Raw genomic sequence first — 17,200 nt, 5'->3', positions numbered from 1 at the left:
TTTTACAAGGGGTTTTGAAGAATAATTTTGTATTTCAAGGAGGGGGAAGATGCGCGGATCAGAAAATGTTTCCGGGGTTGAAAAGTCAGACGGTTATTTGAGTTTGCCAAGGGATGTCCGAGGCATATTTGGTAAGTTTATAATGTACACGTAATTGAAAGAAATTTCGCTGGTGGGGGGGGGTGGTGGTCTGGAACCCTTCCCCTTCTAGATCCGCGCACGGAGAAGACTGATGCCGGTAATTTTACTGTAATTTTACCATTTTTATTTAATTATTCATGTTCATAATTATCAGAAAACCAATATCACCTTTCAAAGCAGTTAAAACTTAAGATACAAATCATCTAGTCTCGGTGAGTATTGCGTCCGCGTACGAAAATAATGGCAATTTTCAAGAAATTCGGATGGACGATCTGTGTCCTAGGCCGTCCATCCGATTCTTTTTCTGACTAAGAGCTACAGACCTGCAGTTAGAGATTGTCAAACTCTTATTGATTATGTCAATTTGTTTGTCTCAAAGAATCATTTTTTAAATCAATAAAGTTTTACCTTAAAAAAAAAAGAAAGAAATCGGGCACAATTTTCAATGTTAGCATTTTACAATTGTATGGTGTAATTCAATTTCAAGAAACTAATCTTCATTGCTTTATCCGAAATATTGCATGAAAAAAAAATTACATTGCATTTTTTTGATTACAAAAGGATATTAAAAATGAACTTGAATTAACCGCTAACAAACAGGCATAAAGAGAGACTGAGAACCAATTTCTTCTCTTTTTTTTACATCAAAAGAAATTCAAAAATATATCAAAATATATTTTTTCTTTGTATGCGTTAATGAAAATGTAGATCAGCAAGGGGTTCTTAGTCGTGCAAGCACCCACCTAACAGATTGTTACACGGGTCTACAATGATGACAAATATCGAAAAGGCAATATTGTGGGTGAAGGATGAATGTCTAGTTTGTTTTTGAAGTTAATTTTTGATACATGTAATTATATTTATTGATCGGTTATGTTTATTAAAGAGGGGAATAAAGAAATGAGTAATTTCCAAGCACGTAGCATCGTTTTTGAATGGGGGGGGGGGCAAACTCATCCAACAAATCTTGACAAGCAAAAAAAGAATTTATTTTTTTGAATTTTCCAAAATTTTCCAAATTTCACTCATAATTTCATGATTTTCATACCATTTGTTTTACATGCTACCAAAAGGGGGGGGGGGGGGGCAACTCCATGATAATTCAATTTTTTATGTAAATTTAAAAAAAAATAGTTGCTGCGAGAAAAAGTGGGGAGAGGACATCTTTATGTCATATAACATGTGAAACTGATTTTATTCCACCCACAAGCTTGAAATAATGAAATAATTTTAATGAAAACAATATAAATAGACGTCATTAATCCCATATCAAACGACATATTACCACTTGATTCTGCGCGTCTTTTTAATGAATGAAGCGGCAAATTCTAAAATGTATTTTTAAAGGTAATGTTAGCTGCAAGTCTGTAGACCATGTATGAAAAATTTCGGATGGTAGTAAATTTTTCCGGGATACAGACCGAGCGGTACATATATGCAGCTAAGGTAACTAAGAATGATTCCAAAAAAATACTTTGTTGAGTAATGCAAGCTTTTAAGAAAGCAATACTTGTATTAGTTTAAAACATAACACCCAAATACTTCGTCTTACATTCGCTAATATTTGTAGAACAAGCAGAACCAGTATCAGTCTGACCGGCCTCACCATTTACATTGTTGGAATTTAATTGTCCTAGCATTGCATTGCTCTTCATGTCCACAATTTCTTTTAAAAAATAAACACTTAAAGTGTTCATCTATATGGCTACACATAACGTACACACGTGATTCAAAATAACCCAGACGGAAAACGGTATTGAATTCAGTCATTGAGTCTACATTTTATAGAACTTGTAAAAAAACACATTGCGGGTCTGAATGTTTGTTGATATGTCAATCTATCAATATACAGTTTGTTAATTATTTTCGATTGCTAAGGCTACAGCGTATTTGATGAACATTGAACAACATTTTTTCCATGCCACTTTTTCCCATGGAAGATAGCGAATACAAGTGTAAAGCATTTATAAAATTTATTTAATTACTTCTTTAGAATGTGTATGAATAAATAATTTATAAGTTGCTGCTGAAGGCTGTTTGGTATTTTTGTTTGTAGATGTTTTGCAAGTAAAAAACCTGAAACGCGGGGCAAGTCATAATTAATATCCCTAATAACCGTAACTTAAAACTAGCAGCTTTGGATTCTAATATAATCGAATACGAATATTAAGTTCACTTTTTAAAATCATCTCCACGATGATAATTATATTATATCCATCGCAAATCAGTATTTTTTTTTTTTTTGCATGAAAAGAATTGTTCTATCGGGAGCAATCCTGCGTTCGTTTAAATTGCCAGCGTACATTTGTCATGTCGGTAATACACATTGTGCTTTATAAGACGGCCGTGTATACGTATTGTAGAAAAGTTGAGTTTAATTACCATGCATTGGAACCATTTTATTAACACATCTCCCAGTACTGAAACAATTCAAAATGTCTCTGTTACAGTAACACAGTGGGGCGTTAAGCTCTACAAGCACATGCACTGTCGTCTAGGCGACGGCCTGAATACAGCTAGCGACTCTCCTATCGATCGGTTACCTGAGTCTCGTAATGCATCTAAATATAGGCAGGGGCACAGTTATGAAACAAACAACAAAAATAAGGTCAAAGAGGTTCATCTATATGAAATGAAAATGTACATATGAATAAAGACATTTGGGAATTTTATGTGGAATTATTTTTGCGCGCTATATGTATCAGTTAGTGAAATACAAGAAGCCCTTTCATAACCTCATAAACGTGCGCACCCCCACAAAATTGGACCGAACTTACAACAATTGTGTCTGCAAATACTGACTATAAATTACGAAAACATTAAATTGAATACTATAGAAGGATTCAAAATTAATTTCTTTACAACTTTGTTTCAACAATGCTTTAGAAATTTTTATTCCTGTTTAAGTTATTGACAAGAAACTTTGGACGCCTCTAACTCCCTGTATTCAATGTATTAGCTTCCAAACCATCCCATCTTTGAGACTCTGCCAGTCATCGTTAAAGCTAAACCCCCTGGACAAAAGAAGTCGTTAAATTTTACTAAAAGGGGAATAACTCAAAACCGGATAGGAATTTTCCTAAACTAAAAATGCAACAACAACATCACGCGGCAAGTTATCAGTCCTGAAAATTTCAAAACAATCGGTGAACAAACGAGCGAGATATTAAGGATCAAAGTTGGCGTCTAGAAGAAAAAAAAATAATAAGAAATTTGAAAAATTTTCAGAATAATAGTAAGGTTTTCCGCTCCCAACGGAAAACCTTAATTAAACGGTTGGACGCTCTAGCAAATGTGTTGTGAAAATATACAACACTACGCTAAAAGAAAAATATTCATTTTTGTGAAATTCGCGGTTTTGATTGAGTATGTATTTGTGAATGTATGAACAAAACGCAGAGTCTAATATCTAACTGGTCATCCCAATTTTGAATTCAGATAATATATTGAACATTTCATCTTGGCATCAACCGAATAAAACAAATTTGTGATAGTTCTTGTCTTATACTGTAACAGGCCTTTAACTGCCTGTATTCCAGAAAAAAAAACCTTTTTACAAAAACTACGGCGTTCCGATGGGGCAACCTCGATCTTTGCACTTTCGCCTTTAGGGCGAAGAGCGAAAGTGCAAAGTTGCGAGGGCAAAAGTGCGAAGGTTCAAGGACAAAGGAGCGAATGGGTTAAGATTTGATGGCAAAGCGCGCTAACGCGAAGGCGAAAATGTAAAGTTGCAAAGGCAAAGGAGCGCTACTTCTATCGCGTTCTTTTGTCTTTGCAACTTCACAATCCAGCCTTTACAACTTCGAACTTTCGCCTTTGTCAATTTTATGTTTGTGGAGCTCTCTATACTTTGAATAAAATTTTAGTTGTAAACATGACATCGATATCTGAGGCAGAACTTTTTAGAATTCGTATTTAACATCCTGCGTGGATTCTTATTTATTTTTTTTTTTGGTTTTGTTATTGTTTTTTTGGTTTTTTGTTTGTTTGTTTGTTTGTTTTTTGCTGCTTTTTTTTTTGGGGGGGGGGGGTTTCCAAGGGATAATTGTATCTGTTGGGGAGGGGGGTCTGAGTCATATATATGATAATTTTGCTATGTAAGATTATTAATATCAAATTTCATGAAGATGGATCTGGACTCCCTATCCCCTTTACTGTGTGGAATGATGATCTTGATTTTTTTCGGGCGGTCGGGGTTCCATACAACATATCCCCCTCTATACCGGTACATGAACACGGGATGTCGCTGGAATTAAAATGCCACTGTGTTTAAACCACGGTATTGATTTAAGGTAAACAGACAGCTGGTAAGTAGCAAGAGTCTGAAAGTGCATGTGCACATTATGGTGGACAATACATTTTATATTGATCATATAATGATAAGGCGTGTATTTATCAGCACTTGTAAACATATATATCACGAAACGCAGAGAAATTTTTAATATACATTAAGCATTATCACAGTAAGCATGATTGCCTTGCGCATGCATACAGATAGGCGAGTACGGTGCCTGCATCAAACTATATGTAATCGACCTAGCTTTGCTGAATCAATCAAAAAAGGCGTACAAATAGTGCAAAGTTGCAAAGGCAATAGAGCGATAACAGTAAAGGAACAAAAAGAAAAAAACGACAATAACAAACTGTCAACCATCTCAAAATCCATAAAATGAATTACAAAGCAGAGCAATACTGACCTCTAAAAATATATACAGAGGTAGGATCAGGTGCCATGAAGGAGTGAGCATCCTCTGCTGACCGGTCACACCTGCCGTGTGCTCTTTATCGTAATCGAGGAAAAAGAGGAAAACTCCGTAGACAATTAGGTGATTAATTTTGGTCTAACAATTAGTATGAAAAACGTCAGTCAGCATGCGACCAAATGGAAGGTATATTTGCTGACAAGGTCGTTGTATCGACCATAGAACTTACGAAAAAATGACTTCAAACGAGACTGTTGATAGTACTGGTTTTTTTTTTCAACTTGTTTGTCAGTAGCTTGTCTCGACTTAGAAAATGTTCATAAGAAGAGCATGCCATTGTGTATGGAATTAACTGAGAGACAAAAACACAATATGCAGGTGATAAAGGTATATTGCTACATAAGTAAGGATAGTTGACTATAGAAAAATTGAAGTCATCGCGTTTATTATAAAGTTTTGTTGTTAGTTACCATCGATGTCCATTTCCAGTTATATATCCAAATATGATAAAGATGACGCAGACTCAGTGGTATCTTTTATTTCAATTCACTGGGATGCATCGAGTCAACGTAAGTATTGAAATAACAATTGTTAGTTGATAATACGTCGTTAATATACCTGCATGTTGAATTGAAGGCCACAGCGAGCGATTTTTTTTCACGTACAAGTGTTTTAATTAATTCTGCTTCATAAGAATACAAAAATAGGTCAGCTAATATATTTTGAACTTTAAGGACGTTATTGATATAAGATGTTCTTAGATGTTCTATACATCTTTTTGTGGTCTGTTGTTTAAAATTTTCTAATCACAAACAAATGAACTAACGAGTGTAAATAATTGGAATGTTTTTTTTCAATAATTTTATTGACAAGTTATCTCAATGTCTCTTTATTGAAATACACATATGAGACATTTATGAAAGATGCAAAAAAGACAAAACAATTAAAGTTTATCTTCACATCGATTACTTTTTTTCCTGTTTGAATAATCTTAGTCCATAGGGACTGAAAGTTCTTGAGAGTACGGCAAATCTGAAACAGGAGACAAAAAAAGTCATTTTGATTAAAGGCATATCAGCTAGTGAAATATGTTTTAAATACATATTTTTGTAAATAAAACAATTTGGTCGTATGATAAGTGGGTAGTGGTAAAAAAAAAATCTTTTTTTTTTCAATTTCTCAGTATCTGTTATTGAATTCAAATGTCGTTAGAACAATGTATTTTTTATAAAGGAAACCAGTGTTTCTACATTTATATTTTAATCAAAACTGCTCGATGATTGTTATACATTGATTATTCTAAAATATAAAAAAAAATAAACCCTTTGTATGACCATGATTTTGCTCGACAAGGAATTTCAATAAAAAATCAAAGCGTATGTTCATTCAAATGCGTAAGCTTATCTCTTCATCGGCGATTTATGTAGGTTTGAATCATATATCGCAAACTTATGATAAATTAGACCAAATAAAGTGGTCTATATTTTTTTTTAAATTGTCAATTAATATATTGTGGTGTACATATCATATGAAAAAGGCTCACATTTTCCTTGAAAATAGGCGATCATTTTTTTTACATATTCCTTTTTCTTTTCAGGTTGATTTGTATAAATACACATTGAATAGAACAATCCATACATTTCTGGAAACTCCTCGCAAAGGTTTTCAATGTCGCCTATATGTTCTGTCATGGGAGTAAGGTAAAATTCAATTCTAGCAACGCTATACAAATGCACATAATACGGGATTAGTTTCTTCTTAACCATTTTTTTCTGGGCCTCAACTTCTGCTTTCAAAGATGCATCTTTAATGTCTTCCACAAAAAACGATTCTTGCTTCAGTGTTTCTTTAATGCATTTTATTGCGGTTGTAATAGCTAATTCAGCAAGTACCACATTTCGCCTCCAATATTCTCGTTTGCTATAATCGTAGAGAAAGTTAGCACTTGCGATCAAATCGTTGGTGTGATCAAAGGGAACTTCCAGCCAGCCTATCCTTTTGTCAAGTGTCCATGGCAGGTACATTTGTAGAGAGTTGTCTCTCTCTCTAAGTTTAACAAAGTCCAAGACATTTGATCCCGTCTGGATGTCAAATAATCTTGCCAGGAGAACACGAGATGCTTTTTGCTTCATTTTACTTAATGCCGACCAAAAGAAATCGGAAAAATCTATAGTTGTTTGCCTTAGTCCTGCCTCTGGCACTAAAAGACTCTGTTCAAATTGCTCCTTGAGTATATCAAGTGAAACATCATAGAAACCTATCTTTGCTATTGTTTTTGAAGTTGCAATCGCTAACGGCAGAAAACAATTATAGAATGTATTATGCACATTTTCCGCAGAAATGAAATCTTTTACATTTGACAAAACCTGCTGAATCAAATTTGTTCCATATGTAAACCCATATTTTTCGACAACAATTTGAATAACATTTGCAGGAAAAAGACGAATGTATTCAATCAAAGCACAAATAGTGGCGATGTCATCCTCTCTGTGACAGTCAATGAGATTGTTTTCTGGAATAAAATAATGTGGAAGAAATCTTGATTTAAAGCATGTAAGAAGAGAGTCTAAAACGTACAACACACATCCACTCAAGTTAGTTTCCCAAGCATCGGGTGGTATTTCTTCACATGTCATGAAAAATACAGATTTTAAATGTTTTGTTTTGAATGGCAGGTGATGTACAATATTTTCAATCAATACTTTTAATATGTAAAAACCATTAACCTGGGAAACTGTTAGATTTTCAAAAATAACATGTTCTGTCATTGAAAAATCAAACTTCCATTCAAATTCTGGGGATGTACTATTTGGATGCGATCTTGGAATTAAGGTACAACCAGTTTTAATCATAGAATTAATAAGAAATTGCGACGGGAAACCATCCTTTTTCTCATTCCAGCGGCAAGTAAATGGAAATGTTACGCAAAACACTCCTAAACAATCAATTTTATTTAAGTACTGCTCTGACAGAATGGAATGTAACCCATCTGGAATATTGAATGCCTTTTGAAATACGTTAGAGCCAACAATTCCATTGTTTTCCCATGAATCAGACGTGGAAAGTCTAAGTCTGCAATATCCAGGGTGGGTTTCAGACAAATCAACATGCAGCAGTGTTGAAAAAACTCCCTGCGGTACATGTGAATTCGGGAAAATTGCTGCTGTTCCCGTTTTCAATAAAGCAATACGACAAAAATCAAATTTATTTTCCCTTTCTATTTTCCGGTTTCGGGTAATATCTTGAAGCGTTGCTGTGCTAACATCGGCTTGTGATCCTAAATAATGATACAATACATCTCTAGCACGAAACAATGGAGCAGGAATTTCGCGTTTCTTTCGAAATATTTTTGATGGTAACAATTGTTTCATAATAAATGTTAAGTGCTGCAAAGGTATTCCGGACACAGGATCAACATACGATTGGTCTACAATCAATTTTCTTTTAGAATCTGCCAAAAAACGATTTTAAATAAAATAAGACATATAACTAAAACTATCAATTTTTGCAGTGAAAATTGATAAAAGCAAAATATTAATTTTTTGTTGGTGATTAGAATGATTAAAAATTGTTATTGCCTTCTGTTGCTTCCTGAATTAAATCCATTCCGGTGTATGTTATGAAGACCTGTTTGAGATTAGCATGTTGTTTGTCATTTCTTTCTTTTTTAAGTGAAATATACTGCAATACAAACTGGATACACTCTGACAATTGAGTGTCCGGGAAATGACCTTGAAACATTGATACAAACTTGCTGTCCATAAGTCTTGTACTTTCCTTCAAAGTTTTTTCCCTATTGGTCACCAACATTCTAAATATTTGAGCCTCTATATAAAAAATCAGCTGTTTTAAACATTTTTCATAATACATAACAAAATGATTCATCACAAATCTGGCTTGAAAGTATGAACTTCTTCCGATAAAGTGATACGCTGAGTTACGACACTATTTGATGTAACAGTTAAACAGGCCGAATCACGGGTTTCAATTTATAAAAGAGGCGTTTTAATTGGTCATTTAGTACCCGCCCACTCTTCAGCGGTATTGATTGTTTATTTATCAACTGCAAACTGTGACGTTTGACTATGTATCAGGACTGCAGAAAAAAATTACTGCAATAGGTTCCCAAGTTAGAGTTCTTTCAATAATTGATTCTTGTTTTTGTATGGTGGGAACAAAAACACACTGTTATTCATAAATATTTTAAATAGGTTCCCAATTTCATTTGTCTGCACAGTGCTTCATCGATCAATTCATTTATTTTTAACGCATTAATTTAATATGAGGCAATATTCATTTTGCTGTAGCTTATTCCAAAGAATTCACCACACACAATTTACAAAAAGAATTGTAGAAATTGCATTTTATTGAACTTTAATCGATCAATGGCTCACTTAATTTAACAAGTGTACATGTGTCTTTAAACATACCGAAAACTTGAAATGTACGGCGCAAACTTGTTTAATTTTGGACTGATCGCCGAGTAACATTATCTTTCACTCATTCAGTCTGTAGAATCATTATTTCACCTCAAAATTCATCAAACAATTAGTGCTGATGTTGACGCTGAATTTGCCGCTGACTTGCTCTCAAACGCACTAACCGAACTCGGATTGTTAAATTCACGTTCAGATCGAGTCGCCATTCTACGACATGTTACATTTATTTAAGCAAACCACTTTTGTTTTATTTTACAGAGCTTGTTACGATGTTTTAAAGATTTTTCAGCACAGATTTATTGCACGTGTGTAGTAAACGTCTAATGAATTTCACGACGTGTCAACCCAATTTTTTCTGTACATCTACATTTTCCAGCAAGATTGTTTTGTGGCATAAATTAGCAGTATTACAGTTTGTTCAACGTATGCGATATTCCACATGAAATATATTGCAAAACGGTAACCTTAGCTATATTTGTTCACTTAACAGTTTCTGAACAAATTCTTCACAATTAACTAAATAACATTATTCGATGAGCGAAAAACAATCTGTGTAACTTTTATCTATATGCGCCCATCCATGCTATTATAGAGAACGTTTCTTTGGGTGTTTGTTTTGCACTAACATCATTTACACATATACGTTAACATCGCCCATTGCATTGATAAATCGACAGGTCTATAAAAATGTGCCAATCAGAATAGTTGTTGCGAATCGCAATTGTGATTCACACCGAGTTGAAAGTGTCGTCACTCAACGCAATGCTAAATCGGCCATATTGTATACTTTCAAGCGATATTTGTTACAAAGAAAATATGAAATTAAAAATAAAGTAAACAAATGAGTTTAAGCAGTGCCTGGAAAATGAACAAAATACTCAAGTCAACTGAAGTAAAATATTTTGAATATGAACAACTTCTAAATTGACCATTACATTAAATGCAAAAAGAAAATGTTTACATGCGTTTTGTCCTGTAAAAAAATATCCAAGTCAAAGTCAATATATTTAATGCACACATCTAGTTTAAACCTCTGTCAGAAAATCGAGGCATTGCCTATTTACTAAAACGTAAAAATTATGAATAGGGATTTTTAAAAAGAAGGTAAATTGTATTATGTTTTTTATTTCAAATTATCAAATTGCAAAAGGTTTATTTTTCATACTTTCTTAAAACCATGCACATTTTTTTATCAATTAATCATAATGATACCTAGGTAAATTTTATCGTATATTGCACTAGCCCTACGGTCGCATCGTAAAACATATTAAGTACTGTACGTTCCTTATTTTACGCGAGTACTTAATTCCGCGATTCAACGATTTACCATCAAATCGCGAGAACATAAAATCGCGAATGCCAAAATTTTATCTTACTTTCATGTTTACATGTGTCCCAAAATTAAAAGCGAGATCTTAAAATTCGCAAGACGGGCTTCTCGCGATTTTACGCGGATATTAATTCCTCGCGTTTAATTAGGAAATTACAGTATGCCACAACATGACAAAACAATGAACATTTACTTCAGTATCTAGAATTTATCATTGCTCAATATTATTTTCCTGGATCGTCATGTGTAGGCATTTCAATTAGCTAATAGTAGCACGTATGTAAATGCGCATAGCTGGCCTTAACTCGCCTGCAAATATATATATATATATATATATATATATATATATATATATATATATATATATATATATATATATATATATATATATATATATATTTATATTTACTATAGGGTAATTCTGTTTTCCATTGCAAAGGACGAAGACTGAAATAATGGCTCTCTCCCACGTGCCCAAGTACAATATGAAATTTGTTCGTCATTGACAGGTATTGTTCACCAGTTATTTCAGTTCGTCTGATGTCCGTGTGAACGGTATTATAGACGCTGATGTGCAGTAAAAATACATCGGCCAAAGCCTGAAGAATTATGTGATCGCCCCATTCTCCTGGTTTTTTCATTCTTTGTAGGTAGAATTCCCATGTTTCCCCGAACAAAAAGGAAGATGTATGCACTCCGTACTTCGATGGATCGCTTTCTAGGTGTCTGAAATGGTGAAATTTACATTTAAAAACAGTTAGATCTGCACCGACATGTAAACAATATGCCGGAAGAGATTTTAAAAACTTATTTATGCAACAGAAGTAAAATGACACAGTAGTGTAACGATTTAATTTTATTTCATGATTTTTTTTGTAACATTAAATGATTATCAAAGAGGCAGCTGTTACAACAAATGTACCACAATTACATTGATATGTAGTAAAATGTTATTAATAGCATTTTATCTGCAAATCTACTGAAATTCAAACTTTGATGCTGTATACTTTTTAGCACTTTGATTGAAATATCACACATGAAATAAATCATCGAAGAAGTTAAAATAATTATTGCTCTTGTTTGAGAAAAATGTCAAAACACTACCAATTTAATTTTTAATCCTCGCGCTACTTTCATAGTTTTTGAGATTTTTTGTTTTGTTTTTTGTTTGTTTGTTCTTTTTTGTTTGTTTTTTTTTCTTTCTTTTTTTTGGTCGTGCAAAAAAATCGTACTAGAAATATTAAAATCAATAAATACATTGTGTTTAAACAAAACGGTCGATGAGTCTTTTAATTTAATCAAACCTGGCCTGTAAACGGCACAGAATCTTTCACTCTCCCCAGAACTTGTTACTGCAAACAAAGTTTTTTAACTCGTCTTCACTGCCGTTCCTGCTCATATTATTATGTTATTTTTCTAAGCTGATACCTTCCAAATTGGCATAATCAAAGCAGAAAAATCGACCATTATCAGAATAAGTATAAACAAAAGTTATTTCAAACATTCTGTTCATTATGTAAAGAAATTAATGTAGATATAATTTAAGAGAACACTTGCAGTATTGTGGTGCTGTGCGTATTTGATACAGAAGGTTAAGGATATTGTTTACGCAGGGTTTTGTTCTCAAACCCGGATTGTTATAAAGTTTCATGTCATACGCAGCTATGTTAAGGATGTCCGAAGCTAAGATCATATAGAAAAATGGTAGTATTAAAATCACCGAAAAAATACTCTAACCGGGCAAAATGCTAAATCTTTAAATCTTCATTACACAAATGAACAGTGATATCCAATACTATATGTGATGCATTTTTGCTTTGTATCTGCTTAGTTCTACTGCACATGCCGTTTATGAACTGTGTTTCATTTTTTAAAGAGTGTAGAATTATTTGTAATATTTTCACAAGAAAATCTAAATCATAGTGTAAAATTTTAAGGGATTTTTCTTAATTTTGCAAAACAATATTCAATGGCCATTTACTAAAAAAGTGATTCATTGACTTACATTTTTGAAAGTGAAAAATAGCGCTACAATTAAAGGTCTATAACATACAATAGATGGTTTTTCATTATCATCAGTGGACTTTTTTTCATTCTGAGTAAACGTCATCCTCAATACGTCAGCGGATGGGGGGGGGGGGGGGGTATTTAAAATCCAACAAAACAGAACGTCTTGAGCTATGAATATGCCTTAAAGTTAATCTTATCAAAGAAGCTTCTCTAATAATGAAACTTTTACGTATTTCTGAAAAAAAAGATATCTTCAAATATATGACAAAAATTGTAGAAAACAAGTTTGTTCGGATATTAATAATTTCATTGCTCACAACCACACATCATTACATGTATCAAAACAATACTTCTTACTTTATCGCAGATTCACGCAAAGAAACTTCTGTATGTCCAGGACATCCATTGACCATAAATTGATCTGCTACAGCACGAAACAGACAGTTACCATCACCATACACGTCTTTAATCTCAAAGTTGTTTTCTTTGGCAAACTTTTGAACAGCTGGTGTACACCATGGAGACAGATCGTACGCTTCCTCGTAAGAACCTTTACACATGTTCAATATAATCAACAAACAACTATTTTGAAAAAAAAAATAAGGAGGCTAGGTGGTCAACAAAAGAAATTTCAGATCTGTCTTAATTTCTGTCATATGATATATTTGGCCATAAACTAAAGCTTAAAATTGTGATCTCAAATTTCAGTATTTTACTACATAATTATTTATACTGAACTATTCATCTTAATAAGGTACAGCTTAAAATGGCCATCGAGTCAGCTTAGCGCATACATAATTTTAGTTTTTAGAGCATGCACTGTTTCCATTGAAAATAAAACTTTATGATACATTTTTTAAAATCAAAATTAAATTAATTACGTATTGTCGACTTACATTCTTTATGTTCTTGAACACTTCGTGGGAGATGATATGAAAGGCAAAATACACATACAGATGGATTATCTTCTATTTTTTTGTTTTTGCTTCCTTCCCAGTATTCATCTTCACTATCAAAGTAGTCTGTCTCGTCTAAATCATCACGGAACTCATTTTCTTTCTGAACAGGGTCCAAACCATTCTTAATGTCTTCCGGTGAATTTTTGTCTCTTTCAATGTCATTGCAAAATTCTTCATCTTTAAAATAACATGTCTCGTATTGTCCGCTGAGTGATAAATCATCTGGTATTGGAGTTAAACAATTGTCAAAAACAGATTGTTGTTCCTGTTCAAGTTTACGTTGATTATTGTCTTTCCCTCCCCAAAATATGTGAAGATCACCTTTTTGCCTCTCTTTTTTAAACATCTGTGGGCTATTTACAAGCGACATTTTTGGTTCGTTGATACCAACAGTAATGCAAATCAGGTTTAAATGTTACATGAATAGATAAATCCTACACGAAAGAATAAATTTTAATATCAGACAAACAGGAAAATTAGCGAGAGTGAAATATTGAGTGCAGGATTGGTGTATCCTGTCACTACAATTTTTTTTCATTAGAATTGCGGAAAAGAATGTGAGCTTAACAAATACAGAAATATGATACATCTCTCGATTTTAATATGGGTGATTTTCTTTTTATAACATATACCTCGATATTATTATAATGGCAAATAAATATCTAATTTTACTATATCTAATATTACCAATCTTTTAAATGATAAATTTTAAGTAGAAAATCTGATGAACGAATGTTTGTTGTATATCGATAATGTTGAATCGTACGGGGAGTGTACAAAATTAAGTAAAAAAAGGTTTGTAATTAAATTAAATGGATTTTATTTTGCAAAAAGCAAAAACAAACAAAAACACATTCAAAATAATTGATTGTTATATCTACGTTGTTTGATGTACTGGGTTGTTGATCACAGTAATCGGCTAATTTGTTCTGCTAATTATCAGCACTAGCCAAGTATTTATCTTCTTTCTTGTTGCTTTTTGTGTCATTTTTGACTAGAATCAAATGATTTTTTTCTCTAAATGTTCGTAAAGAGTAATTACTAACACATTCTTAGTCTTTTATTTCTCTTTTACAATTAATTATAATATAAATATAGAGGATAGATTAGATGACATAGATGGTATTCTTTTTATTTTGCATCAGGCAATCAATATTTTGTCCATTTTTTATCACTATACTTGTAATTAGAGAGTAAAATAAAAAACCCACAAAAGGAACATATTTACAGCAACTTTACAAAGTTGAAGTTTACGATAAACCTTTGCCTTGATTATTTCTTTTTTATTCAATCGCATCTATTTCGCATTATAAATTGACATCAGAATTATTTTATTTAATTTTTGTTCTCAACTGTTTCACTTATTATTGTTAACATGATAGTGATTTGTTTTAAATAATTACTGGATCTTATTTGTAAAAGCTTGTAGTTTCAGTTTCTTTTTTCTCGATTTGGACAATAGATAATTATCGCGTCATCATACGCAGAATGTATATTCACTGCTTAACCTACACACTAACGGTAAAAAAAGCATATTTTTAACATACACCAATTACATCAAAGCAGTACAAAAAGCATGTATGCATTTTATATCAACACTATTTTTAATGCGGAAAATATAAATTGCTCTTGATAATAATGTCCTGGTCCTTGTACAACCAAGCACCGATGGTTTTATGAAAATTTGAAAGATGCATTTTCTTCCGTGTATGCGTCCTTCCCAAAATAGTTCTATACTATCGAGAAAATCAGTTGAAACATACACCACCTAATTAAGAGAGAGAGAGAGAGAGAGAGACAGAGAGAGAGAGAGAGAGAGAGAGAGAAATAATACTTAATCATGCATTAAAGTTCCTTCACATTAACATCTGTCTGTAATACCAAAATTATTGACAAATGTAACCCAAAGAATCTTAATCAATTAAGACATTTTATTCTCTTTGAAATGTATCAATACATTTATTAGATTGACAAATACGTTACAAACTAATTGTTAGACACAACCGCAAAATTCCATTCAATTTTGTTTTCGAAAAGTAAAGATTTCTCAATGCTCCATTTTGGTAACCACATAGTTATAGTTTTTAATATTCAATTATTGACCTTCTAGCAATTTTTGATGGAAAGAATTGTTTTGGGCTAGGCAATACCTCTTTTGTTTTCAGTTACTTTATCATTTATTATAAGTTCAGTGTTTACGAAATCTAAAAATCGGTTTACTGGAATTACCCAACAAATCTTAAACAACAACTATACAAATGGCAAATGATTTAAGGAATTAGTGATTGTGCTTGCATTTTTACATATCGAAATATAAAATAGCAACAAAAAATCAGTCATTTCAAAACCGTGAGTTTGAAATTCTTAATATGATGACAACAGTTACAAGATGACAACAACAAAAAATTGATTGAACATAATGTTTTAGATTTGTTACATGTGATCATGAAAAGTCCTCCTAATGCTGATCACCAAACAAGGTCAGTGTCTTACATAATATTTTACGAATAACCCCTTCTATCTCCCTTGTTTAAAATGGAAATATGAACATTTTCAAAGTTTCAGTTTTCATAGAATTCTTGTTTTGTAAAAATTCAGGGTAAAATAAAGGACAATATTTACCAAATATATCTTCAAATCAACAATAAATTAAATTTTTCTAAAAAAAATAATATTGTTCATATTTAATCAGCATTTTGAACTTCGTTATGTCCCCCACCCCCCGCCTCCCCACAAGACTCTTAAAACTAAATGTTTTCTGAGAAAAATATGACAGAAATGCTCTCTTGATGTATACATTATTAGGTACATTTTGAAATAGTTTTGAGACCACTAATTAGACATGTTGTTTCCAGGAAACGTCGATCATATGATGTATGTTATTGACAATTAATGTCATTATGTCATTGAACACAATTTATATAATTCAAATCATTGCATTGATCGATATGAGAGTCAAACCATAACATTAAAGAGTTTTAGTTGACCATTATTAGATCGATGTACCAATACACATTCATTAAAAAACTAACAATTTTATATAAATGAAAAAAACGACCATGGGTCGTAATCTTAAAAAAGAAAATGTTTGTTTTTCGTCAATTTGTATAACCTTTAAAGTGTGGGCGAATGTAACAAATACGAACAATTGTACAGTTTGTGAATTTATTTCAAAATGAATACAAGTAAATTGTACTGGTCCTATAAAAATAATTGAAATCAGCTTGTGGCAAACATTTTTTTTTCTTAAATTCAGACGATTCCTTATCATAACAAGAGACATCTATTCCTAATATGATATTATGACATATTTATTTCAATCGAAAATTCTCAAAACTTGTCTTTTGATACGTTATTACCTATAGTATGCATTCCTCAGTTTATTGATATTCGTTTAATCATGTTAATCCAAGAAGCATATTGGCCACATCGCTCAACTGAGCAACAATAGACATGAAAATATCGGTTTAATAAAGTCTTTATACAAAATATGTAGTAAAATATATCTAAATCTTGTATAAATAGAAATTAATTCTTTTCCCCTGGTATCCTTATGTTTATAATTAATTCCTTTTTCTAACAGGATGATTTAAAAATCATATCGCATGTTTAGCATTG

The 17,200-nt window shown here is 32.3% G+C and overlaps 1 protein-coding gene across 2 annotated transcripts; it reads right to left on the bottom strand.

Moving 5' to 3' along the window:
* Positions 1–5,672: 5,672 nt before the first annotated feature.
* On the bottom strand, positions 5,673–14,137 carry LOC128161652 (uncharacterized). Of its 2 annotated transcripts, XM_052824972.1 has the most exons (6): positions 13,520–14,135; positions 12,981–13,173; positions 11,023–11,339; positions 8,423–8,671; positions 6,388–8,295; positions 5,673–5,876 (listed from the first exon to the last, which is right to left on the bottom strand). In XM_052824972.1, the coding sequence occupies exons 1-6, from the start codon at positions 13,950–13,952 to the stop codon at positions 5,836–5,838; spliced, it is 3,141 nt and encodes a 1,046-aa protein (XP_052680932.1). In that variant the 5' UTR covers positions 13,953–14,135; the 3' UTR covers positions 5,673–5,835. The 2 variants fall into 2 exon arrangements, with proteins under 2 accessions (XP_052680932.1, XP_052680933.1); XM_052824973.1 differs by lacking the exons at positions 5,673–5,876; positions 6,388–8,295 and having other exon boundaries at positions 8,598–8,655; positions 13,520–14,137.
* Positions 14,138–17,200: the final 3,063 nt, after the last annotated feature.

Source organism: Crassostrea angulata, chromosome 8, assembly GCF_025612915.1.
Source record: "Crassostrea angulata isolate pt1a10 chromosome 8, ASM2561291v2, whole genome shotgun sequence".
Lineage (NCBI taxonomy): Eukaryota > Metazoa > Mollusca > Bivalvia > Ostreida > Ostreidae > Magallana > Magallana angulata.
The sequence above is the reverse complement of the archived record's forward strand: the minus strand, read 5'-3'. Positions and strand labels throughout refer to the sequence as shown.